This window comes from Aegilops tauschii, chromosome 1 (genome assembly GCF_002575655.3).
Source record: "Aegilops tauschii subsp. strangulata cultivar AL8/78 chromosome 1, Aet v6.0, whole genome shotgun sequence".
In the NCBI taxonomy this organism is placed as follows: Eukaryota; Viridiplantae; Streptophyta; class Magnoliopsida; order Poales; family Poaceae; genus Aegilops; species Aegilops tauschii.
The window spans coordinates 491726866-491754843 of record NC_053035.3 but is presented as its reverse complement, the minus strand read 5'-3'; the positions used below and the strand labels follow the sequence as shown (position 1 = coordinate 491754843).

The 27978-nt window shown below is 45.1% G+C and overlaps 2 protein-coding genes and 1 pseudogene across 2 annotated transcripts; 2 read left to right on the top strand and 1 right to left on the bottom strand.

Moving 5' to 3' along the window:
* The first annotated feature begins 759 nt into the window (after positions 1 to 759).
* On the top strand, positions 760 to 4629 carry LOC109740064 (F-box/FBD/LRR-repeat protein At3g52680-like; annotated as a pseudogene).
* Positions 4630 to 6133: 1504 nt separating this feature from the next.
* Positions 6134 to 10366, top strand: LOC141039193 (uncharacterized). The gene is made up of 6 exons (XM_073506514.1): positions 6134 to 7018; positions 7072 to 7629; positions 7732 to 8566; positions 8627 to 8847; positions 8957 to 9567; positions 9928 to 10366. Exons 1-6 carry the CDS (start codon positions 6134 to 6136, stop codon positions 10364 to 10366), a joined length of 3549 nt encoding a protein of 1182 aa, XP_073362615.1.
* A 3285-nt stretch (positions 10367 to 13651) lies between these two features.
* LOC109739839 (uncharacterized) lies at positions 13652 to 27587 on the bottom strand. Its single transcript, XM_020298876.4, has 5 exons — positions 26467 to 27587; positions 24279 to 24809; positions 23430 to 24101; positions 20604 to 21239; positions 13652 to 15912 (listed from the first exon to the last, which is right to left on the bottom strand). Exons 1-5 carry the CDS (start codon positions 27517 to 27519, stop codon positions 13783 to 13785), a joined length of 5022 nt encoding a protein of 1673 aa, XP_020154465.1. The 5' UTR covers positions 27520 to 27587; the 3' UTR covers positions 13652 to 13782.
* Between the last annotated feature and the right edge of the window lie 391 nt (positions 27588 to 27978).

Here is a 27978-nt window from a genome sequence, read left to right as displayed (position 1 = left end):
CAGCTCTATTATATGTATATTACCATGTTATTTACACACGAGTTACCAGGTTATGTTTTCAACAAACTTTCATCCCGGGGCCAAAAGTTACCGTGGGGTTTGTAGTGGGTTATCAACTTTATTGTGTGTATAATACCGTGTTATTTGCACACAAAGTATCGGGAATATGTTTTTTAACAACTCCCTCCCCTCGTGGTTTACCTAAGTATCAGGTATGCAGTGCTTCTATTACCATGATATTCACGCAAACGTTATCAAGGTTATATTTCCCAACAAATTTTCCTCGGGGTCCAGGTTATCATGGTGTTTGTACCTAAGTTATCATGTATATGATGCGTTATTACCATGATGTTTATACAAAAAGTTACCGGGGTACATTTTTGATAACTTTTTTCCTTCAAGTCAAAGTTGTCATGGTGTTTATGCCTAAGTTATCAGGGTTGCCATGCAGAAATTACCGTGTTGTTTACGCATAAATTACTGAAGAGATGTTTCAATATTTTTCCACCCCCGGTCGAAATTACCATGACATTTATACATAAGTTATCGGGTTCCGGTACACAAATTACCATGCCATTTGCACTGAAGTTACCGATGTATGTTTCAACCCAAAAAAATCCCTCATGTGAAGTTGCCATGATATTTACAACGAGGCTACATGGGCAAGGTATACAACCCGTTGGTATATGGGAGACTACAAGACAACTTAAGAAAAACAAAAAAAAAAACACAAGAATAAAAATGTTTTTTTGGCTCATATGAAAGTGAAAAAAAGGTTAACTGTCATATTTCCTACTTATTGGTCAACAATCAAGACATGGTGTGTTGGTTAGTACATTGTTGCTACCACGACAGGGCTCGTGGGTCCGAGTCCCACTTTAGACGATTACTTCTTCTTTTAGTCAACAACTTCCCTGTAGGTCGAAAAATTATCACACTTTGACTGAGTAAGTTATCGATATGTACATTACCATGTTATGTGTACAAAATTTACCAGGTATGTTTTCAACAACATTTTTTCCTCCGAATCAAAAGTTATCGCGGTGTTTGTACGTAAGTTATCAGCTCCATGTGTGCAAATTATCATGTGGTTACACAAAAGTTATCGGTGGTATGTTTTTCAACAACCCTCTCCTTTTTTATGTCAAAAGTTACCGAGGTGGTCGTACAAAGGTTATCAGCTCCGCTGCATGTAAATTACCAGGGTTTGAAAATTAGATTTCTTGATACTAGTAATATTTTTATTTTTCTTGTATTAAAAAGGATAGTGTTCATATAAAATGTACGCATAAGTGACTTAGTTGGCTAGAAATTCAGATTCGAATACTATGCACCATGCACACACGCGAGATTGTTTTTTGCTCTTCTGGCCGGAGATCAAAGGTACAAAAAGGCAACTGAACAAAATTTAGTCACAAAACCGTGATAGCCCAGTTGGTTATTGAGTCGTGAACTTACCTATAGGTTGCAGGTTTGAATCTCAGCTTCTACACTTTTTTTGGAAAAAGGAAACATATGCAAGGAGTGGTCGAAAAAAAAGAAAACGGCTGGAAGAAAAGGAAACTGAGAAATTGAATAGAAAAAGGAAACGAAGTTACATGCGCAGACTAATTAATCGCCCAAAAAAAAGGAAACTGCCGCCGGCGATGTGTAGCAGGCGCTCAATGCCCCCATCGCACGGATATCGCGTCGTTCGGATCTGTACGCAAATACCGAACGTTTGGTCAACATATTTATCCTGATAGGAGAAAATTGAGTTGCAGTGGAAACAAATCGATGAGTCGATAGAAATAAATTGGTGCTCGGTTGGAAGCAAAATAAACATTTATAATCACACATTTTTCATTAAATCGAAACAAATTTGGTTGTACGCTCATGACGCATATTATTAAGTTGATGATGGAAGCAAATATGGTTGGCTCAGAATAGAATATCTAAAATAAAGAAATAAATCAGGTGGACAAAATGATGCATCAATCCTTTTTTATAGATGGAATGATGCATCAATCTTGGAAGCAAACTAATTGTACGGAGCCTATAAGTAGGAAGCAAACAAATTGTTTGAAAGAAGTAGCACCGGGCCCATCCCGTAAAAAAAGGAACGACGACGTAGCAGTTATGACGAACCAGCAAATCATGCACGGGGTTTGCTAACAGATCGAGCGTTGGGTGTAAGTTCGATCGGATGGTCTAGGACTAGCGCTTCCCATTTCTTTTTCCCTCGGAGGCGAACCCTACCCTACCCCGCCGGCGATGGAGGTGGAGGCGGGCGGCCCGTGCTCGAAGAAGAGGAAGTCGGCGGCTGCAGAAGGGCGCGGCCCGGAGGCTACGGCGGATCCGCCGCTGGACGCAGCGGAAGGGGGCGGGGACGGCTACCGCATCAGCGGCCTCCCCGACGGCGTCCTCGGGGACATCGTCTCGCTCCTCCCCACCAAGGAAGGCGCGCGCACGCAGATCCTCGCCTCCCGGTGGCGCCACCTCTGGCGCTCCGCCCCTCTCAACCTCGACTACCGTCCATTCTTATTCCACGCGGAGGGCCTCGACGCCATCGTGTCTCGCATCCTCACCTCACACCGGGGCCCCGGCCGCCGCTTCTGCGCGCCCATCTACCACCTCCACGGCGACGAAGCCGACGCCTGGCTTCGATCCCCCGCCCTCGACAACCTCCACGAGCTTGAGCTCTTCCCGTATCCACGGGGAATACCGCAGCCGGCGCCGCTGCCTGCAGCTGCCTTCCGCTTCTCTGACACCCTCGGCGTTGCCACCATCGGAGAGTGCCACATCCCTGACAGCATGGCCCAAGCGCTTTTCTTCCCTAAGCTTAACAAGCTCGGGCTTGAAAATGTCACCATATCCGAATCCTCACTACAAACCATGATTGATGGTTGCCCCGCTCTAGAGTGCTTGCTGATTCGCCGCGGCTCTGGCTTCCGTTGTGTCCGAATCAACTCCATCAGCCTTAGAGGCATAGGTGTGGAAGCTTATTGGGGGAGAGCTCATCATATTAAAGGAAGTCATCATCGAGAATGCCCCTTGTCTTGAAAGGTTGCTCCTATTTGGCTCAGCTGAACCCGCGCATATATCGGTAATCTCCGCACCTAAATTGGAGACCCTAGGCTGCCTATCTTCCTATTTATCTGATTCTAGTACCACACTCACGCTATACTCGACAGTTATTCAGGTACCACTTGCCTTCTCGATCAATTTCTGCACTTATGGTGATGAATTATGTAGTTTCTGCACTTATAGATGGTTTATAATGTCATCTTCCATGCTTCATGAAGGGATTGCGTGTTGATAGCTTGACGGAGACGGTGCGCACTGTCAAGATTTTATCTGTTCGTATGATTGCTCTTAGTTTGGATGTTGTTATTGACTTGATGAGATGCTTTCCTTGCTTGGAAAGGCTGTACATTGAGGTAACAATTCTTCCTTAATGGTTCATAGTATTCATTTCTCATATGATCTGCTTATTGTTCTGAACTGGGCGTTTTTCATTTGGTTATGTTTTGTCAGTCAATTCAGCCAGGGAAAAAGAATTTGTGGCGCCGTAAACACCGGAATCTAATAAGATCTCTTGACATCCGTCTGAAGACAATTGACTGGCGATATTATGTGGGCACCAAGTCAGATGTTGACTTTGCCACATTCTTTTTACTAAACGCGAGAGTGCTAGAGTTAATGACTCTTCAGGTTTATCCGAGTAATTTCAAAGAGGAGTTTTTTACACGGCAACGTGAGAAGCTTCAACTGGATAAGAAGGCCTCAGGAGGTGCTCGGCTTCATTTTACAACGTATCATTTTCATGGCAGTTTTACGGATTTCTGTGTCCGTGATTTGGATCTAGCTGATCCCTTTGAAAGGAGTTATCCGTACCAATTTCATGCTTTGTCCTAAAAAAGTTTAGTTCTCATGTTTGTAGTTTGTTTAAGTTTGTATTATCCTGGAATCTAGTGACAATTAAATATGCTATTTAAGCTGTTAGTTCTGTTGAAACCAACTTGTGACGATGTACACTTATTTTATGAGAAAATACAGACCTGTGTGGCTTCTGAACGTCAAGTGTGATGTTATCTGTTAAGCCGATTTTAGGAAGCCACGCGAATTGATGGGTCTGAGTATCGGTATTGCTCCATCTGGTGTGCCAAGCACTTCCTCAGATCAAGGTAAAACTGTGGTGCTAAAAGTCCTATCGGTAATTTGTTTTTTCCCCTTGCACAATGGCATGATTTGTGTGGGCTGTAGTTGGCTGCACATTCAGAATATTGTGTGGTGTCTCCGGTTTACATCAGCTGTTTGCCCTGTTTGGTGTGCGGATCTACCGCTTGTTAGTCAGAACGAAGAGAAGAAAGGGGTTTCACTGTGAAGGCAGGGAACTATTTCTGTTTCCAACATGAATGGTCCAATGGTTCTGATGTTGAACTGCTTTTGACTCTTGGCTTGATGCTTTGCCAGGAAGACCGAGTCGAGTCGCCGTTTTCTTTGCCCCCTTTGTATCCATTGCCAGAGTTCCTTGTACCGCATAATCTGTCTGGCAATTTGTTGGATTTTGGTGCAACTGCTGAAGATGGAACCTGTTATTGTGTCAATTGTGCATATGTATTATTGCACTTGTCAGTGGATCAGTAGTAGAGGGTATCTACCTACACACAACATTTCTAGTTTTTGTTTGCTGTGGTCATTGCACGACCGTCCCGAATTACCGTAAGCAATACTGGTAGACCCCAAACATGTGGTAAATCAATCAGGTTAATCTACCAGCAACCTAGGAAGGCCAATGCGGTGGTGCCATTGACAAAATTAGCTGGTGCCACTGACAAAATCAGGTTAACTAATGTCTCTCGAGGATCTCCCTACCATCACATAAACACACGCAAGCAAGTTCACTGAAGAGTCACCAGCCAGATAAACTGGCAAGCTGACACAAAAATTATTCCTTCAGAGGCATTTCCACTGGGGTACACATACTTTGTTGTCTGTTCGTCTCGCATATCGCACGGATACCCAACTAAATCTATCTTCACTTTGAGTTTCCGGTCTTCTGCTCACGAATCAATTTCTCCAACCATATATAGATAACAGAACTACGCTGTATTAAAAAGGATAGTGAAATAACGACATATAGCAAATATAAAAGGGTCCAATTCTAGAATTGGCAATAAGTGGCCAGAACACAAACACAAACACTATAAGGGGAATTTCTTTGTCAGAAGTTCACACTCCTATAGGACTTGTTACAATTTACAAGTACAGAATAACACATGAACAGAGAGCCTATCAGGACAAGCGGCGCTATGCTAGCTTCAGGACAGGTTTTTGTTTATGCTCGGAAAGCTGCTGTTGCTACTCTTGCCTGAGTTCGTCGCTGTAGCCTGTAGGAACCCTTCAGCCACACTTCGTCGAGACCATCTAGATACTCTAGTCCAGAAATTCGCAAAGGCGCCCCACCAGAGCAGTGAATCTTCAGCACCTCAACTCTCATACAAACATTACTTGCAGAAGTTACCTGTAACTTGGAGGCGCAATCGATCTCTAGGACCTGTAATCTCCAAATGTTAGCATCTCCCAGGGTGCTAAAAGGGAGTTGACCATCTTGAATCGGCTTCACACAAAGGCGATGTAAGCAACTTCTATTTGGTCATACATGAAGGTGTAAGTGCAGAGGAGACCCCAGCACACGCGATCAAGGCGACCAAGGCGCGAGAAGTTTGAATAGGTGTTGGGCCGTTCAGTAGGTGTTGGGTGTGGGCCGTTGGGCCGGAGTTGGGTTGTAACTCGCGGTATATAAGCGAGAGAGTGTAACGCTGTGAGGTATGAAATTTGAAATTGAGCTCATTCTATCCTCTCATTCTGGCTTATCCCCCTCCACACGCTATCTCCTCGCTCGCTCCCCTTATCTCCGATTCCTCTCCGTCTCTTACCTCTGCTCCGGCTAGCCGCCGATCAACCCCTGAACTCCGTAGGGTGTGACAGTTGGTATCAGAGCCGTTGCTCCTCTCCGCCGCGTTTCGCCGGAATTTTTTTTCCGATTCGCACCCAGCAAATCCGAGGCGACGGTAGCGGATCACCCTAGGGTTCGATCCGCGTAATCCCTGACCTGAGGTGGGTTGATTCGGAGAAATTGGCGACCACGATGACATTCAAACCAAGCCCGCAGTCGCGCTTCATCGTCGACGAGATGGAGGCGTTCCAGGAAAGGATGCTGAAGGAGTTTGCGAAGATCCGCGCCGCGCAGAGCAAGCTGCTCGCAGTCGACGGCCTCAGCGCACAGCTCGAAGCTCTCGACGCCAAGCTGACCGAGCAAGGAGCGCGGCTTGATCAGGTGCAGGTCAAGGTGGATTTGTCCTGCAACACGCTCAGTCAGGTGCAGCAGAGTCAGGCGCATGTGGTTCAGATGCACAAACAGCAGGGTGCGCCTGAGATGGCGTCGCCGACGGCGTCCGAGGTATCTGATGGCATTCTCGGAGCGGGACCTCGATCGGTGGGGCGTCCTCCGCCACCACCTATTCAGGTACCTGAAGTTCAACACGGTCCGTACATTCCTCTTATGCCTGAAATAGATGAGAACCTGGGCAAACGACAGTGGATGCCGAAGAGGGATTTTCCTAGGTTTGATGGCACAGAGGTGCGCATCTGGTTGGACAAGTGCGAAGCATTTTTCAGACTGTATCACATTCCTGACAGTTTCAGAGTCACATCGGCATCTCTGTATCTGTCAGAAAACGCTGCTCGTTGGTACCAGGCGTTCAAACAGTCGGGGGAATTTCATACGTGGGAGCAATTTCGTCAGGCAATTCTGCTAGAGTTTGATGTTGATGTGTACAGGCAGAAGATGAAGGAACTAATGCTGCTGAAACAGGTGGATACTGTCGAAGAGTATAAGCAACAGTTTCTGCAACTGGTATACACAGTGAAGCTGTATGAACCCACCATCAGTGATACGTTTCTGGTCACGAGATTTGTGCTGGGTCTCAAGGAGGAGCTTCGATCTGCTGTGGAGTTGCAGATACCACGCACTGTACAATTGGCAGCTCTCTATGCATAGTTCAAGAAGGATTGCTTCTTCAGCAGAAAACTCACAAAACCAGTGCTCCAAAAACTGCATACACCAAGTCTGACAGTCGTTCTGGGCTAGCAGCTGGAGAGTTGTGGAAGGCAAAACAACTGAAGGAATATTGTAGAGCAAATGGACTATGCTACAAGTGTGGAGAGAAATTTGTGCCAGGGCATGTGTGTAACCAGAATGCAGCAGGGGGTGCTCAGTTGAAAGCAGCTGAAGTCCTGACTACACAAGAAATTATTTCAGATACAGTGTTGGATGCATTAGTAGCAGGAGCACAAGCAGAATGTGCTACTATTTCAGTCAATGCTTTGTCTGGGGCACAAAACCCTAAAACCATCCAGTTGAGAGCTCTAGTGCAGAACAAGGTGGTGTTGATATTAGTGGACTCTGGTAGCACACATACTTTTGTGGACAAGGCTTTTCTGGAAAAAATCTCAGTTACTGCTGAACCTCTGGTGACTCCTTTACAAGTGAAAGTGGCAAATGGCAGTGTGATCTCTTGCACTGAGAAAGTATCTCAACTGACCTGGTGGATGCAAGGGCACAGTTTCAGTAATTCTATGCAGGTTCTTCCCCTGGGAGGCCATGACATTATTTTGGGAATGGATTGGCTCGAACAATGGGGTGTAATGCAGTGTCACTAGGCTGACAAGTGGATACAATTTCAGTATCAGGGCAAGGAAGTCAGATTACAAGGTGTGCTGCCTGTTCAACAAGAAAATATTGAAGAGATATCTGCTGATCAGTTACTGAAATGGGAGAAAGGGAATGAAGTGTGGGCTACTGCTCTGTTAAATCGCATAGTAGTGGATCCTGTTACAAAAATTCCTCAAGAAGTGAAACAAGTATTGGACAGAAACAAGCAGGTGTTCCAGGAACCTACAACCCTGCCCCCACATAGGGCTTTTGATCATAAAATAAATCTAGTACCAGATGCTGCTCCTGTAAACTGTAGACCATACAGATACTCTCCTTTACAAAAAGATGAGATTGAGAAACAGGTGAGGGAGATGTTGGATACTGGTCTAATTACACCCAGCATCAGTCCTTTTGCTGCACCAGTGTTGTTGGTCAAAAAGAAAGATGGGACATGGAGGCTCTGTGTGGATTACAGAAAACTGAATGCAATTACTGTAAAAAACAAGTTTCCAATGCCAGTAATAGATGAGATTTTGGATGAGTTAGGAGGAGCAAAGTGGTTCTCTAAATTGGATCTCAGAGCTGGTTATCACCAGATAAGGATGAAAGAAGAACATGAGTATAAAACAACATTCAAAACTCATCATGGGCGGTTCCAATTCAGAGTTATGCCATTTGGATTAGCCACTGCTCCAGGAACTTTTCAGTGTGTTATGAACTTTGCTTTTGCAGGGGCCAACAGAAAATATGTACTGGTCTTTATGGATGACATACTGGTGTTCAGTGGCACTTTAGAGGAGCACATTGAACATCTGCAGTCAGTATGTGATATACTGAAGGAAAATCAGCTGTTTGTGAAGGAGAGTAAATGTGCCTTTGCTCAATAGTCCCTGGAATATTTGGGACACATCATTTCTGACAAAGGTGTGTCAACTGATCCTACTAAGACTGAAGCCATGTTACAGTGGCCAGTACCAACATCTGTCACTGAATTGAGGGGTTTCCTAGGCCTTACTGGATATTACAGAAAATTTGTGAGGAACTATGGGTTGCTGGCAAAACCTTTGACTGCCCTCCTAAAGAAGCAAGCATTTGTGTGGTCTGAGGCAGCACAGCAAGCTTTTGAATTGCTAAAGCAGGCCATGGTCAGTACACCTGTGTTAGCTTTGCCAAATTTTGACAAGACTTTCATTGTGGAAACTGGTGCATGTAACACTGGGGTAGGAGCTGTCCTGTCCTGGTTTTCAACTACAGGAAGGTCTTCTGAAAGAGGACAGCAAGATTTGGATTGGAGCGAATGAGGGCCTGAAAACAAAACTGATTCAGGCATTTCACTCCACTCCGGTGGGAGGCCACTCAGGCATTCTACCAACATACCACAGAGTTAAACAACTGTTTAGTTGGAGAGGGATGAGAACATATGTGGAAAATTTCGTCAAGCAATGTGGTGTATGTCAGCAAGCAAAACATGAGTTGTGCAAATCACCAGGACTGTTACAACCACTACCCATTCCTGACAGTCCTTGGCAGGCCATCAGTATGGATTTCATCGAAGGATTGCCAAAGTCAGAAGGATATTCAGCAATTCTGGTAGTAGTAGATCGTTTCACAAAGGTCAGCCACTTCCTACCATTGAAACATCCTTTCACAGCAGCCTCTGTTGCAAATATATTTCTCAACAACATTGTGAAACTGCATGGACTACCCCTGGCAATTGTTTCAGACAGAGATAAGATTTTCACTAGCTCCTTTTGGAAAGAATTGTTCAGGATATGGGGCACTGAATTGCAAATGAGCACAGCTTACCACCCCCAGACTGATGGCCAAACAGAACGGGTCAATCAGTGTTTGGAAATGTACCTGAGGTGTGCTGTACACGAATTTCCAACCAAATGGGTATCCTGGCTGCCCCAAGCAGAGTTTTGGTATAACTCCACCTATCATTCATCACTGGGATGTACTCCATACAAGGCTCTTTATGGTTATGCACCCAATATGGGCCAGCTTCTGGGACACACACCTTCGAGTCACCCGGATGTTAGTGAATGGTTGTCCACACACACTCACCATACAACAGCTCTGAAAGATCACTTAGCACGGGCCCAGTGCAAGTATAAACACTTTGCTGACAGAAAACGATCTGACAGAGTGTTTACACAAGGAGAAATGGTGTATTTGCGACTGCAACCTTATGCTCAGTCCACAGTGGTCAATCGTCCTTGCAGGAAATTAGCTCTGCAGTATTTTGGACCTTACAAGATATTAGACAAGGTGGGCAATGCTGCATACAGGCTGGAGCTGCCCAGAGGAAGCCAGGTACACCCGGTTTTCCATGTATCTCAGCTCAAGAGTCATGTGCCAGACCACACTCCGGTGTTCACCACTCTGCCAGTTCCGATCGATCTATCTGTCCCTGGGGTTGTACCTGAAGAAATCCTGGATCGGCGTCTGGTCAAGAAAGGGAACGCATCCCACCTTCAAATCTTGGTCAAGTGGTCGAAAATGCCCGCGGCCTCAGCTACTTGGGAGGATTACGAGGTAATCAAAGAGCGTTTTCCGGCAGCACCAGCGTGGGGACATGCTGGATCTTCAGGGGCGGGCACTGTAAGTGCAGAGGAGACCACAACACACGCGATCAAGGCGACCAAGGCGCGAGAAGTTTGAATAGGTGTTGGGCCGTTCGGTAGGTGTTGGGTGTGGGTCGTTGGGCCGGAGTTGGGTTGTAACTCGCGGTATATAAGCGAGAGAGTGTAACGCTGTGAGGTATGAAATTTGAAATTGAGCTCATTCTATCCTCTCATTCTGGCTTATCCCCCTCCACACGCTATCTCCTCGCTCGCTCCCCTTATCTCCGATTCCTCTCCGTCTCTTACCTCTGCTCCGGCTAGCCGCCGATCAACCCCTGAACTCCGTAGGGTGTGACAGAAGGGAGTGCATGTCCTCTTGCAATAGTATATTGTCACCTCAAGATCAAACTTCTATTTGGCCTGCTGATGAAAGAGTTTGATTCTCTGTCAGGAAGTGAAGATCGAGTATAATATGCTTATAGAGTCGCCCCTTTCTTGCCCTCTTCCATCCGTTGTGAGAGTATAATCATTCCAAGTAAGATTGGAAAATGAAATGAATCTGTGGTAATATTGGAGCAGTAGTTTTACCTTGCATTTCCTATATAAACCTTTATGCTGCAAAGAATGCAACTCTCATTCTAGAAAAAAGTACTATGGTCTTGAGATCCGAATCTTCTCCTCCACTTCACATCTTGTCCTGATCCAGCCATCGTGTATGTGTTTCTGCAGTTACTGTTTCGGCGAGGTGGCATCATCATCCACAGGAGCTTCAGAGCCCATAGCCGGCTCTGTCGTCAGCAGCAAGCCACCATGATCAGACTTGTCATTTGATCCCGCGGCCTGGCTGGCGCTATCAATTCGAACCCGGACGTCGATTCGATGGAGTTGCTTGGGTGAACTTTCAGATCCCGCCCGGAACTTTGTTTGACTTGCTTTTCCCATGGCTATTCAACAGCAACAGAAATGTGAGCCAACCATAGTTCTCGAGCAAGCCTGATGGCATCATGAACATACCAAGTAAAACTCTATATTCATCATCAGATGGTGCCGTGGTTACCATGTAGATACACATGTCGTTGTCTCCAAGACGGCGAGACTAAAGAAACGGCAAATGCATATTGCGAAACATTTGTTAGCCAGTAATTTCAAGTGCAAACCTTGGGCTTGGGTGCCATACGCAGCCCGAGATTAGCTGATCAGGGTTTGGTGTCTCATCATTAATATCCAATATTACAAAACAATAGTGTTACAGAGTCCTCTTGTTGCAGATATAATACTAGGAGATAAATGGAAATTCAGAATACCTGGATATCATCTGGCCGCTCTCCCCTCTGTATCATTTCCATGACCTGTCAAGTGTTAAGTCCAATATGACAGTTTAGAGACAACTTCTGGTTCAATATCAAAACATTCAGACTGAACTAAGTTGCTCATATCCTAGCATGAGTTCATGACAGAAAAAAAAGGATGCTCAAGATAGAGAACCTCCATATATGATTTTGGGTGCCGGGGCACCACAGGGGTTACAGTTTCAGGGTCAGGACTTCCTACAAAAGTAAAGTAGGAATGTCAAAAGGAAAAAGGAATGTGTTGATGAAGCCATTTAGAGGAGCGCTGAACCGAAGATACAACTGACAGCGGAAGTTGATATGGAATCACCATTTACTTATACAGAACAACAAACCGAAAAACAATCAATAACCTTAACAGAATCCACGTTGACATCAAATTATAACTAAAGTCGGAGGCCTTAGAGTAGGGCTGGACCAAAAGCTCATAACTCGTGAGCTTAATGAGCGCTCGATAGTTCGGCTCGTTAAACTCGTAGCTCGCTTCTTAATGAACAGAGCGAATCATTGATTTCAGCTTGTTAAGCTTAACGAGCTTAACGAGCGAGCTAATGAGTTTCACGAGTAGCTCGTTAAGCTCGTTAGTAACAACACAACACATATTCTTATTTTTACGTGACAAACATTTGTAGAACCTTAGCCCATCTATTCAATCTAATCGACATATGAGGCAACAAACTACTGCATTTCTTTTTGTACTCATCATATTTCATCTTGAAAACCACACCTACACATTTATCATGTATATCGTAACACATTATAATCTGTTAACGAGCGCTCACGAGCTTAACGAGCTTCAAACGAGCCGAGCCGAGCAGGGTTTTCTGCTCGTTAATCTTAGAGTCACGAGTAAACTGACTTATTGTATACATTGAGATTCACATGTGTTTGAACCTGTAGAGTTTGAAGGTGGGCTCTGCAAATTACAAAAATGACATTAATGAAAAGAGGACCCAAAGGGAGTCACATTGCTGTTATCACGTTCCTTTGGAGCGTCTGGTCTGCCAGGAACAGCATCGACGGTCATGAGCAGTGAGTCGGTAAACTGGGTAGTGTGTCGATGATCCATGCACTGCATACCCTGGAGTCATTCATGGAGCATTTGTTCAAGCGATGCGGGGCTGGACTGGGAGGAATTGTTGCTGATGCCCAGTGCTACGTGATGCTATCCAAAGCAATGCCTGCCTGTGATCTAGCAAGGCACGGCGCCATTTTCGGTGACGCAAAGTGTCTGCTGCTAACCAACTTTATCAGCCATTTGTTTTCTCCCTTGCCCAGTGGCATGATATGTGTAGAACAGTTTGTTGCGCATTCGGAATGTTGGGCGATGTCTCCAGTTCACATCACCTGTCAGTCGGAACAAGGAGGACATGGGGCTTCACCGTGGAAGTAGGGAACTGTTTCTGTTTTCAACATAAAAAGGTCCAGTGGTCCTGATGTTGAGCTGCTTTGATCAAGCCCGGCTTTGGCTGTTGTTACGCTGACCTGCTGGTTTTGTTTTTGGAAGCTCAAATATAGATCTCATCAGATATCTATGTCAGGCACGCTGAAGTTGTTGGGAACTGCCAACACAGGGCAGCTCCCTTGACCTGTGCCCTCTAGTAGTACTGATTCAAGTTGTATTCGTTGATAGAGTTCCTTGGACTGCGTAATATGTCTGCTAATTCGCTGCATTCTGTTATTGAGACGATTATGCTTGTGTATTTGCACTTGTTAGTGAATCAATAGTACAGTACAGGGGTATCTATCTACACATTTTTTTGCTTATGGACCGTTAGTGTAATAAGCAATACTAATAAGCCCCAAACATGTGATAAATCAATCAGGTTAATCTACGAGCAACCTAGAAATGCCAATGCCATGATAAAATTGCTCCAGGATCTCCCTACCATCACATAAACACAAGCAAGCAAGTTCACTGAAGCAAGAAGAGAGTCGCTATAATAATAGAACTTCACTATATAATAGATAATAATAGAACTTCACTATATATGTTACAGAACGACAATGAAATAAATACATCACAAGGGCAGTTTCTTTGTCAGAAGTTTGCATGCAGAGTGCACCGTCGATGCGCAATGCAGAACTGTATTCCTTTCTACAGGACTTGTTACAACTTACAAGTACAGAAATAACAAATGAATAGAGAGAGAGAGAGAGCCTATCAGGACGAGCGTCGCTGCACTAGCTTCAGGACGGGTTTTCTTTTATGCACGGAAAGTTGCTGTTGCAACTCTTGCTTGAGTTCGTCACCATACGAACCCTTCAGCCACACTTCTTTGAGATCACTCATATGCTCTAGCCCAGAAATCCGCAAAGACGCCCCATCAGAGCAGTGAATCTTTAGCACCTCAGCTTCCCGAAACACCCTCTCTACAAAAGTTACGTGTAACTTGGAGGTGCAATCGATCTCTAGGACCCGTAATCTCGAAAAGATAACATTACCCAGGGTGCCAAAATTGAGTTCGCCATCTTGAATTGGCTTGACACAAAGGCCACGTAAGCAATATCTATCTGGTAATCCACCAAGGAAGTGCATGTCCTCTGGCACTAGTATGGTCAACTCAAGATGTAACTTCTCGAGATTATTAAGCTGTTTGATCCAAATTGGCAGTTTGTTTACATGCCCGTACAGCTTGAGGCTCTTTAGGGTCTTGGGTGGCTGGGAAATCATGTCACCGAAACAAGCAAGTAACCCCTCATCCTTATCCTTATCCTTATCGAGTCGCAATGACAAGGACTCCAGATGCTTGTGGCCGGAGATGAAATCACACAATTCTTGTATGTTTTGCCTGTTTATGCCAGACACGCTGAGCTTGCGTAGTTGTGTAAGGTTCTTAAGCTCCTTTAGGATTGCCTTTCCATTTGGAATATTGACATTGACAACACCAATAGTATGCAAGGCCGTCATGCTCCCAATCCCTACAGGAAACTCAACACCATCATTATCAAGTCGGCGTCTGCGCAACTTGGATAACCAGCTAGACACCAAACTACATGGCCGGCAGCTCCATGACAACCGTGTTGATGTCTGAACATCTGTTGTTTCCGGTAGTGCTGTGACCATGTCATCACTGCCCTCAGGTGATATTGATATCTGAACCTCTGTTCTCGTTTCTGGTAGTGTTGATGTCTGAATCTCCTCCGTAGTTTTCGGTAGAGTTGTGACCACGTCATCACTGGCCTCTGGTGGTGTTGATGTCTGAACCTCCTCTGTTGTTTCCGGTAGTGTTGTGACCATGTCATCACTGCTCTCCAATGGTCTTGATGTCTGGTCTACTGTTGTTGTTGGTATACTTGCAAGAGCGTCATCGCCTTCATCAGATGATATGATGGTGCCAGCACGAATGTATTGCAACTTCTGTAGCTTGATGACACACAACGGTAGCATGGCAATTGAGGTGTCTCTGACATCCAACGTTTGCAGCTGCCTCAGGCCACCGAATGATTCTGGTAGATGGCTTATCCCTTTGCATCCTCGCAGAGAGAGAAACTTAAGACGAGGTAGCACCTTCACGATCTGCTCAAGGTCGGCATCTAGTATACCTGATGTATCCGCCATATCTAACACCCGAAGTAGACTCATGTCAGAGGAGAGGAAGAATGACATCCACTTTCCAAACACAGTCAAGGACCGTAGACGTGAGAAGTCCATGGTCTTAAACACCGTGATGTCCCTGTCCCAGTCCTCCCTTATGGTGAGGTGTTGACCTGCATGTTGCGAGTTCGGGCTGCAATTCCCCTCTAGTGCAAAGACGAGGTTGTCTTCCATTCGCCGTGAAATGATGTATTCATGAAAGAAACCATTGACTTGGTATAGGCACTTCATTGTCTTCTGACATCGTTGGATTATGCTCAAACTAACGAGTTCCATGAACAATCTCTCCCCATTCTCCTCTGCAGTAGCATTATACGTGTCCCTGCAATAACCCTCAGCAATCCACCGCCTCAACAAATGCCTCTGCCTTAGCTTCTGCTCTGGAGGGAAGATTGAGAGATAGAAAATACATGGCTTGAGGGAATCTGAGCAACCATCAAAGTAGGACTGCATCCAAGAGAATAGATCCCTTAAACTGTGAAATTCTTGATCGGTCTCCAACTTGTGCATAAAGTCATCATTTATCTCCTTCAACAAATCTGTGGCCGATACAGACCAGCGCCTTCCAGCGGCATTCTCTTTGGTGAAGAGGTGGCCTATAGTAGCAATAACTTTAGGAATCCCACCACATCTGCCTACGGTAACTTTGGAGAGCTCCATCTCGTCAGGAGTCAATTCTATCCCATCCTTTGTGATCTATAATCCAGAAATACATTAGCTTCTAAAATAATGTAAAATCTCTATTTGGCAAATAGTAGTTACCATAAGTTATTCAGTATCAACATAAAAAAACAGATTTTGCCTACCAAATAAGTAATAAATTTGAAATTAAACTTTGAAAAATAAAATCAAATATTGTAATTGTTTTCCATTCCTGACATGACCGAACCTAGTTTTCCTCAATATAAATAAAATAAAATTCCAGATTCACTATCAAATAGGCAACACTAATGTTGTGCACTATGGTTTTAAGTGGTGTTATATGCCGGTTGGGACTTGAGTCTATTGGCATATTAGCTAGTAGTGTTAAGACAACTGGACTTGTTGGAGCATCAGCTGGTCAGGGTTCTAGATTCACAAGTGGTTTGATTCAATGGAATTGGTAGAATATTTGGAGGATTTGGATTTTTATGATTTTTTTCCTACATAGGCCATTTGATTCACAGGAATGGAATCCTTAGGAAAAAAAACCCTAAGATTGATTTGACAGTGCGCTCCTTTGATTCAAAGGATTTTATAGGAATGTTGGAGAATTAGAATCCTTAAGATTTCTTCCGATGTTGGGTTGTTTGATTCATATGATTGAATCCTATAGGAATTTTTCTAAAGGATTCCCGTCTGCTACATTTCATAGGATAGTATCCACTCAAACCTCTTTAAAATCATCCTTTGGTTTTCCTATGATGCAATCAAATAAACCAAAATCATGTAGGATTGAGATGAGCATGACATGCCGATCCTATTTTTTTCTTTCTATTCCCGCGGATTTTGAATGATGTGAATCAAAGAGCCCTTTTTTTGGAGGACAATTCCCGTCCACCCCAACATCTTTGACATTTCCTTTGTTTTTTCCATGGTATCAAACAATCCCTGATCCAAATTCGTGTGTTTCTCTAATAATATAGGATTCATGTGTACATGTCCCCTGGAGTGACGAGACAACGCAACGGACAGCAATAACCACCACGAGGGTGGGGTCCGCGTAGGCGTTGGCGAGCTCGTGCCAAGGCACGGAGCCGGTTTAGATATTGGACTCCTACACGGTGCTGCAATGCTGGTGTGATTCAACCTGGTGTATTCCCCCGTAGATCCATGTAGTAGTTTTAGTTATTGGTGTTGGGTTTAAAGATATGATCTTCAGGGTTGTCTGATTATTTCTGGTTTAGGCTTGGGTGGTAAATTTGGACGCACACAAGAGCATGTCAATGGGGCCAATAAGTTCTTCTCTTTTATGTGCATTTATGCTTTGGTGGTAATATGTATTATGTTGGTAAGAATTGTGAAATGGATGCAAACATGTATGAGACGACATTTGTGAAGGTGCATGCATGTTTTGACTGAAAACTGTAGGGGAAGCTCCGACAGAAAATATATTAGTCAATACATACAAATGTACAAGGGAGAAAATAGGGTACATAAGGGAGTAAATTTTTGGAGCTACATGTATCTATCCATTATTTATTATTTCTAAAATCTTTTAGGCCATGATTGCAGTTCTGAAATCCGATCCTTGTGGAATGGTCGTGAAATGCATGTTTTTTTTATAAAAAAGGAGGATATTCATGTGCATAGTAGAAACTGAAATAATGGAATGTGCATTTCTATATTTGTGAAATATATATTAAACATGACTGAAAATGCAATTCTGGATTTGTGGATATGTGAAACCTGTGTGGAACAAGGCCGAGATGTTTCTAAGATTTGTCAGACACACAACTGAAATAAAATATGACTCAATTAGATTAAAAATGTTTCTTATCCTCTAGAATTGATATGTTTCTGAAATACACTGATATGGAAAGTTGGGAATGGTGATTCAAGTTGTGTTATCACTGAAATGTTGATTTAAAATTTCACTGGAACATATGTACTTGCATGAAATATCAATGAAAATGTTTATGAAATATTGAAATATTGTTAGAAACAGACTAGAAGTAGAGGAGCAGAGGGGAGCTAGGGCTGAACACAGGATGGTTTTGATGTCTTGAAGATGTGTCTAGTATTACTGCCAATTGTACGTGGTAGGTTTGTACTATGGGTGCTTGAACGAGTCTCTGATGCCAATTGTTAGCCCAAACTATTGTGGTAGGTGTGTACTATGGGTGCTAGGGTTTCTACCTTGTGAGTGGTAGGGGTCCTGATTTGGAGTGTTATGCGTGTTCTGTGAGTGCCATGGGTCCTGCACTATGAGTGGTAGGGGTGCCCTGTTTGTGGTAGAGGTCATATTCTATGAGTGCTAGGGGTGCCCAAAGCTGAGTATATTCACTCACACACACAAGTACACTTGCACAAGTAGTACTAAGATTTGAAGCTTACAATTACGTGCATTTTCTATGCGTTTTCTCTTGAGGAATGGCTTGATTACAAAAGAGAGATTACAAATCCTTCTATACAGCAAATGAACCGACTATGGACTGCACATTACGTGCATTACAAACTAGTACTGCACTAGTGTGTGAACAAGAAGCAAAAGTCTTAGGGGGTGTTTGGTTCAGAAGTCCTAGGACTTTTTCTAGTCCCAGGGACTAATCAAAAAAGACTCTCTAGTAGAGTCTTTTTCTAGTCCCTGTAAAAAAAGTCCCTCCCGTTTGGTTCCTAGGGACTTTTTCTAGTCTCTGGGACTAAAAAGTCCCTGAACCAAACACCCCCTTAGTCACACTGTCCACTCCTATCCTACCCTAACATGCATTTAATGCATGTTATCTTATCCTGCCACATGCAGGAATAAGCCTTTTTTTTTTTTACTTTTGTGGTTGCTTGAAGATGCGGTTGAAACCCAACATCCTCAACTGCGCAGCTGGCCTCCACAGTGCCGTCCACAGTCCACTGCATGGAGCACAGCCTCCTCCGCCCTGCCAGCTTCCTCCACCTCACAGAAGTGTTTGGAATTGTGCATGCGTCGTAATTATTTTTGGTTTTTCACTGGTATGTTTATGTAAGGGACTCTCATCTCATTATTTGGACTATTGTGCTCTGTGGAATGCAGTGTGGCCTACTGGTCCGCTACGCACTACCAGAATAACTGTGTACGCCGACGGCTTGATCTATGCCGACGGCCCCCGTCGGCATAGATGCAGATATCCCGACGGCCTAGGTCAAGCAGTAGGTGTAGACAAGCCGTCGGCATATATCCATCTATGCCGACGGGGCCGTCCGCATCAAACCTGGCCAAACGGGCCGGCACGGCCCGGCCTAAGTTAAACGGGCCCGGCACGGCACGGCCCGACCAGGCACGCTTAGTACACGGGCCGGGCCGGGCCGGCACACGTGCTGACCTCCGCGGCCCAAGCACGGCCCCTCAGTAAACATGCCGGCACGCTGGCCCGGTAAGCACGCCAGCACGAGAGGCAGATTGAGGCGTTTCACATCAAAAAAGAAGTAACAAATCGATGCATGCTACGTACGTGATCTCTTGCTTTGAAAAAAAAAAATCTTACACGTCGTGCGCTCGTGCAGGAGGCACATCAAGGCACGTCTCTCTCGTTCGCTCGTGCCAGGAGGCACGTCGCTATCATCTCGCTCTCGTACGCACGTCGCTCTCATGGGCCACACCTCCTGGTCCCTCCCGCAACGTTCCTCCGAGCAAAACGCTCCTACCCATGCCAGCTAGTCCCCACATAACAGATGGTTAGGCGTGCCGGGTCGGGCTGGCACGCGTGCCTGCCTAGCCAGCCCAGGCACGGCCCTAGCCGGGCCACGTGCCGGGCACGGCCCATTAAGTCACGTGCCGGGTCAGCCCGTGACGGGCCAGGCACGCGGGCTATCGTGCCGGCACGCCTAGGCCGGCCCATTTGGCCAGGTTTGGTCGGCATAGCTCGGCTGTCGGCATCGATGGATATATGCCCATGGTGGCCGTCGGCATAGGAAGGGCCGTCGGCATACCTGTGAGCTCGGCTACCCGGGCGGTGATGGCTGTTTGACGGCGTGAGGCCTATGTCGATGGGGCTAACGGGGCCGTCGACATAGCTATACAGGTCCACTACAACATCATTCCTTCGCTAGGTCAACAAGATTTTCTTCTTTTCATGGCAAAATTTAGCATGCTCCCTCTTATCTTCTCTTTTTCATGTGAGATAAAAAGATAAGAGTTAATCGATCACCAATTGATAAGATCAATGGCTCAATTCTATTATATACTCTTATCTCTCATGTAAAAAGAGTAGGTACGATGGACCATGTTAAATTAAATCATTTTCGTTGTTGATCTTTTAAATATACACAATAATCTCAAAAGCATGAGTGTTTTTTCAATGATGTCGCCCACTTATTTGCATGGGAAAACTTTGTTTTTGCCACTCTAGCTTTTGCCCATTTTGCTTATGCCACTCTAGAATTAGACATATCACTATTGCCACTCTTAGCTTCTGGCAATACATTACAAATGCCATTTCGTGGCAAAAGCAATAATTTTTCATTTCACTTTTGCCACTTCAGATTTTGACAATGTATCATAATTGCCACTCTAAAATTATTGTTTTTGCCATGGAATGGCAATTGTGATGTATTGTCAAAAACTAAGAGTGGCAAAAGTGAAATGTCAAATTCTAGAGTGGCAAAAGCAAAGTGGTCAAAAGCTAGAGTGGCAAAAACAAAGTTTATGGGATTTTAAATTTTGCATACCTTGATTCAACGAAGATTAATAAATAAATGGTTGAGAGCACACACACCTTTTTGAAGAGAATGAGCGCCATGTCAGCTTCAAGACTTACATTGACCACTCGACGATCTTCCTTATCTACACAATGTGTAGCGACGCTTGCTTCATTTGTAATTACAATGATACATGCATTCGTAGGATTGGGTAAGAAGGAGGCTTTTATCAAGTCCCAATCCTCCGTGGACCGTAATCCATCGATAACAATGAGACTTCTGTACTCACACAGAATTCTACAACACTCTTGAACTGGATCTTGCCCTTCCATGATACCAATTGCTGCCTTTTCCTTAGCTTGAAGATTATCTGAGTGAAAATCCAGGAGCCAATGGCAAGAGAAATCTATCAAATTAAATGGATGACGCACGTCTACCCAGCTGCACATGGTAAATTCCGTTCGGGGACTAGTGAGGTTGTGTCCGCTGCCAAACTTGAAATATTGATCCAGTCCAAGCAACAGGTGGCAGTACAGACTTCTGACCACGGCTGATTTCCCCACACCAGAAATTCCCCACAATGAGGACACACTAGGACCTGAGGAATCTAAACTGCTGCGAAGCAGATCAGCTGATAGATTCTGATGCCCAAGAAGTGCAAATGTGTTGACCAAGGCACGTGCCTCTGCTCTCCTGTTGGAGAATATACAACCCTGCAAGTTACATGCAGAACTGTTAAATTAGCACAAGCCATGCCCGCCGGTTGTGGTTTAGGAAGGAATGGGAAGGAAGTAGCACAGTGTCATTACGATTACATGCATGCAAGTATTAAATAAGTTGCAAGTACGGGAAAGACCGGATCGAAAACCTTGATCCAGTTTATAAGAAAAACCGGATCCAAAAAACATACAGCCCGAGGGGCAAAAGAACAGGTAAACACAAAACACCCCATACATAGATACAACACAACGCAAACGCCAACTACCAGAAGAGATAGGTGGTTGGGAGAAGCAGCTCAGATTATGCCGAACCATTTACGAGGTAGCACTAGCAAGACAACAAGGCGGCAAGCTCAGAGGTCGCCGCAAGAGCACATGAGCAACAGCAACATCAAAACCACAGACCTAAGATAACGCAGGGTTCCACCACCAGGGAGCAGCACCATTGCCAACCCCTAGCAATCGCACACCCAACATTAGGGTGGGTGCCCGTGGAGAGGTGAGGATGGAGGGGGAGATGCCGGCTCAGCGAGCATGCACCGAGAGAGTGTTAAATTCACCACCGGAAGGGATATCTCAACCAAGCTCACAGAGAGGCCTCGAAAGAAAATATCTCAACCAAGGCAGATGGCGCATGGCGGAGGGTAGATGGAGGACACACACGACCACCTGTTGATGAAAACAAAGGAAGCAAGGGCCGGACATAGTGTTGCAGGAAGCTCTCATGGCGAGAAGAGGAGATTGCGGGCTTGCCGAGAAGGACACATCAACACGAAGGGAGCAGGAGGCAGAACGATGGGAGGCAGAGCAGAGGAGCCGGCAGGGATTCAGTCTCCAGGCCAACCGTATGTGAGATGGAGGCAAGACAACGCCACCAAGGTGGATGCGGCGCCCGTAGACATCGACGTTGTCTGCTGGCGACCGCCGACAAGGATTTCTCCGGCCTCCACACCTACCGAATGACCCACCGACCAGCAGGCAGAGAAGCAGCAGGAGCAAAACGATGAATGCGCAGCCGACGGATCAGGAGAGCTCCTCCGCCCTTGGACCTGCTCGCTGTCAATGCTCCGCCCGTGGACATTGCTGAGCTCTAGGTCTGCTAGCACCCCACCCGACAGCCTCTCGGAGGGGGGGGGGGAGGAGGGAGCAAGCTTGAGCCGTCCCGCACGGCCAGGGAAGGGAGCGAGCCCAGCGAGGCGAGGAAGGGTCGTGGGACACACTCGGGAGCCGACCGGAGGTTGGTGATGAGCGGGAGAGGCGCGCCGCTCGGGGCCGCGGCGGGAGCGGATCTGGATCTGACAACGCCACCAAGGTGGATGCGGCGCCCGTAGACATCGACGTTGTCTGCTGGCGACCGCCGGCAAGGATTTCTCCGGCCTCCACACCTACCGAATGACCCACCGACCAGCAGGAGCAAAACGACGAATGCGCAGCCGACGGATCAGGAGAGCTCCTCCGCCCTTGGACCTGCTCGCTGTCAATGCTCCGCCCGTGGACATTGCTGAGCTCTAGGTCTGCTAGCACCCCACCCGGCAGCCTCTCGGAGGGGGGGGGGGAGGAGGGAGCAAGCTTGAGCCGTCCCGCACGGCCAGGGAAGGGAGCGAGCCCAGCGAGGCGAGGAAGGGTCGTGGGACACACTCGGGAGCCGACCGGAGGTTGGTGATGAGCGGGAGAGGCGCGCCGCTCGGGGCCGCGGCGGGAGCGGATCTGGATCTGGCTGGGAAGGAATGAAAGAGATCGAGGAGAGGCGTGGGCATGGGCCGCGCGTCTCCTCGCCGCTGCCGTCAGCCGTCGGGCTTTGTCCTTAGCCTTCCTCCGGCGACGGCGAGTGAGGGATGGGCAGCACAGGGGCTCGCTTGGAGTGGCGGCGGGTGTTCTGTTTCGTTCTTTCCTGGAGTGTGAGTAGCGACGTTGCCCCCGATCTGTAGGAATGTTAGGCAAACATTACGGGAAAAATAATCCATTGTTCTGATTTCTAGTTTGAATAAGTGATCATCAAGCATATATACAATCTAAATGAGTAGGTTTAGAAAGTTTAGGCACTAAATTCGGAGAGTAAAGTCCCAGACTCCATTTGCACCATAAAATGGAAGTTCTTCTAAATATATAGATATGTCAAGGAAATTAATCCATAGATTATTGGCACAGTAGAGAATTAGCTCTATTTATAGGAAATTAACACACCTTTATCGGGGGACCAATGGCCATACCAGCTTCTAGACAATTTATCTTGATCACTCGATCTTCCTTATCTACGCAATGTGTGGCAACACTTGCAGCATTTGCAATGACAATAATATGGCTGGTAATTGGGTCAGGTAATACGGCAGCTTTTATCAAATCCCAATCATCGGTGGACCGTAGACCATCAATAACGACGACACATTCGTCTTCACGCAGAATCTTAGAACACTGTTGAATTGGGTCTTCGCCTTCCATTATACCAACTGCAGCAATTTTCTTGGCTCGAAGATCATCTGAACGAAAATCCAGTAACAAGCGCCAACAGAAGTCTTTTAAATTGAAAGGATGGGGCACATCAACCCAGCTAAACATTGTAATTTTCTCTTCCCAGCTAACTGGCCCCTCTTGATGATATTCCCACTCCCAAGAAGCATCAGACCTAAGCATTACCTTATAGTACAAGATTCTAACAAGAGTTGATAACCCAGCACCAGCAGGTCCCCACAACGAGATCACACCAGGATTGTCTAAAAGATACCAAAGGTCCCTCACTTCTTCCCAATACATGTGTCCAAATTTTGTGAACCATTCACGTGTCTCCCCCAATCTGATGGAGAAAAGGCGACCCCTGTGAGTAGCCTCCTTCCATCTAATTCCATAGTTTTGGCAATCCTACAAGTAAAGATACATAATAATTCAAACGATAGGTGCAAGAGTTCGACATGCTGCTGGGAAGACCCTCCGGTGGTCCGATCGACCTCCATCAATATGATTTTTGCCCATCAATGAGATGGTCAATGACAAAGAGAATTGGGCTCAATTTAGGTTGAGATTTGGAAGCATGCGTACCTTTATCAAGGGGCGAAGCATAGTATGGGCTTTCAAATCTTCGATGTTGAGAACCCCATCTTCCTCCTCTACGCAATGTCTGGCAACGCTTGATTCATTTGTAATGATAAGAATACATCCTTTAATAGGCTCGGACAAGAAAGCAGTTTTTATCAAGTCCCAGTCATGTGTGGACTGCAGATCATTAATAACAACGAGGCAATCGTCTTCATGCAGAAACTTGCAACACTCTTGAGTTAGGCCTGGCTCTTCCATCATACCAACCATTGCAATTTCTTCGGTTTGAAGATCTTCTGAGCGGAAACTTACAAGTAAGCGCCGAGAGAAGACCTCCAAATTGAAAGGAGCGGGCACGTCGACCCAGCTGTGTCGTTGAAATTCAACTCCATCGAATTGTTTACTCTTATACACTATGCTGGTGTACACTTTATTGATGAGTGATGATTTGGCATCGCTAATCCCCCATAGTGAAATCACACCACGACACCTTATTTGCCAAATAAGATCGTGCATACCACTGTGACGCCCTGCCTGCAAGTAAGGGCCATAACTGTTAAACTAGAAGGGCAGGACTTTAAGCTTCAAATTCCCATTAATCCAACTGCGCATTCAACTATAAGCTTCTACTTGAAGTGCTCTTTTTCCCCCTTTCACAAAGTACACGCTTTTCTTGGTTCAGGGTTGGGACTTTCTTGGTGTGTGGGTTGGTGGGTGAGGGGGGGTGGTGGGTGGGGGTTCTTACAGGATTATTACAGTTTTGTTAATAATGTAGTTAACATATTCTACCTATTATTACTAGGATTAACTTATCCTACCAAATTCTGAAACTATAGATACCCCGTATTGCAGCAGTTAGTCTTCATGCATTCTGTTTTACTACCAAATTCAATTATTACGTGACCAAATTAGTACGTGACCAAATTCAATTTGATTATATATCGAGTTCATTATTTAAACCTAGTCTACTTCTTGATTCTTTAGGAAAATTACATTGGATTTTATTTTAAAAACTGAATGGTGGTAACAAATCCTATTTCCTACTAGTGCAAGTGTTTTGATTGTTTTCTAGAAATTTTTTTAAGATGTCCCACATTTCACACAACACCATCAGATGATAAAAACGACAGCCAGATAAACATAAGATACATATAGATAATTATAAGTAAATCAAATTTGCAATAATCTACCAATATAGCCTATATTTCTTTTGGATTCAATATAGTACATTTAATATAATGGAAATCAACCACTTAAATCCAAATACAATGTGCTGTTAGTTCGTTGTGAGTACAAAGTCCAAGCCAATTAGAATGCATCATTTTTAAAGAATAAACCACATGTATTTGTTACATATCTATTTTAACCATTTCGACATCCAGATATTTAGAACTCTGGATGCTTTGGAAACGGATGGACAAAGAATAAACCATAGATATTAATAATCCATCCCTTTGGAAAGAAGATTTCCTACAATGAGCAGGTGAACTTCTCTAGTCTGACCATTCATATACATAACAAGATATTTAGGTTGATTCAATGGAAATGGTACCATATATTTGCCATCAAAAGTAGATTCATAGTATCACAATTATATATACTACCTTCTGTACCTTAATATAAGACGTTTTTGCAGTTAAAAAAATGTCTTATATTAAGGTACATAGAATATCTGTGCATGGAACAATGTGCCAAAACCTAAAACAACATGATTTGTATAAATGCTGCAAACAATATAGGAGTACTAGCTATTATGTCTACAGCCAACTAACAATGGTCAATTAAGTTACATCCATTGTTTGGTATTCCTTTTGAGAACCTAACTTTACAGCGTCCTTGATGGAGATACCGATTAAGAAATAGACCACAAACCTATGATTAGCCTAGTGCCCCATCTGTTCTAAGATATTTAGCACTTCACAAAGTATGGTATAAATTTTCTTTATCTTTGCCAACTATTTTATATAATTATTATTTATGTTTTACAGTTTTAGAAAGTAATATGTAATTGCTGTGATTGATTAGATGAAAACAGTGCCATCAGATTTATCACTTTTTGTAATAATTTGTTACATATTTGTATAGAAACTAAAGGTCAAATTACACAGTGGAGTCCTTGAAAAGTCAAAATCTTCAATTATTTGGAATGGAGTATAGTTTGGAAGTAGAAGACATGTTCTGGGTTAATTACCTTCTTGGAGAAGGCACAAAGAGATCGATCGTCAGAGAATCTCCTGAGCTCTGAAACTTGGTACTCCCCACCCCCTGTGCACAAGAGTGCATTCCTTAATTGCTTTGTGGACACGATGATTCGGCTGCCATTCTCATTGTCCGGCAGGTACTCTCGGATGGCATCCCAGTCCGCCACACCAGATACTTCTTCTAGAATGATGAGATACTTGTGCACCTTCACTTGTTGCATGAGCTCAGCCTTCGTGAGATGATCTACATCTATGTTTTCTTGGTGAGATCTCACGTAGAACTGAGTCAGCAAACTCTTGAGGAACTCGTCAGGTTTAAAAGGATGCATGAACTTCACCCATGCACGTCTTCTGAATGCTCGGCAAATATCTGGGTCACTATACAGCATGCTGAAAATGGACGTTGTCCCAAGATCAGCTGCCGTACTTCCCCATACGGAGATCATTTGAAGGTCACTGCCTTCACCTAGGATCAACTTCTGTAGGTCGCTCATGCCGCGTCGCCTCCCAGCAGCCTCCCAGACCTCAGTTAGCATGTGGAATGCTGATGGGTTGGTGGTGGCCAGGGCAGCCAGCTGCTCGGTCGGTGTGGCGGTCTTGGCATGGGAGCCGGAGTCACTAATGAGGTTGTAGCGTGTGTTCCTCTGGCTTACCTCCTCAACCCTTGCCTTCAGCTGCTTTAACTCAGCGACTGCCCTGTCCAGCTCCCGAGTCCGAGGTGGTGCCATGCAGGATGGTACCAGGCGCCACAACCAGATCAAGGCCGAGTTGTTGTCCAGGTGGACAACAAACTCAACACAGTCTTCGACATCGAAGGCAAGGTCTCGGAGCTGCCTCACCCAGGTCTTCACCACTTCATTATTGGCGCGCTCCTTGTTGGCAACCTTGAGGAAGGACTGCATCATCTGGAACTCGCCTGTGATGTACCGCAGGTCTTGCTTCGCCGTCACCCTCAGCTTGTTCTCTTCATCGATCGCCAATTGGACTCTGCTCAGCGTCCCCTCCACCGCCGTCTTGGTCAACCCAAGCGCGAAGTCCGCCATTGTTTGTTCTCTCAAGGTCTCTGGAGTTTGTTCCCTTCTTGTGTACTAGTATGGGTACAAGGCAGCGCAGGTGACCCGCTAATCTGCAGATGGTTTATAAAGAGGGAGAGAAGATGGAAGAAAACCATATCCAGAGAAAGCATCTATTCGTTGAGCAAGCCGGATATTTTGGATAGTATCCGGTGCACTGCAAAGCTGATAAGCATCTGCATTAGATCACCTTTGCTTGATGCCTTACCTCTATGGTACAGATCTGCAATCATCAACTTTCGTGGCGGAGGAGGAACCATCACAAGAGAAAGAAAACTAGTGGGGTGGCTCACGCATTTTCGCGGTTAGATGTATTACACAATATTTATATTTTCAATACTTAATTTTGTTCATATTCGTTTTTCAATTGCTCTTTATAGATATTCAAAATTATGTGTGGTACAAACTTATACAGGATGCTCTTTTTGC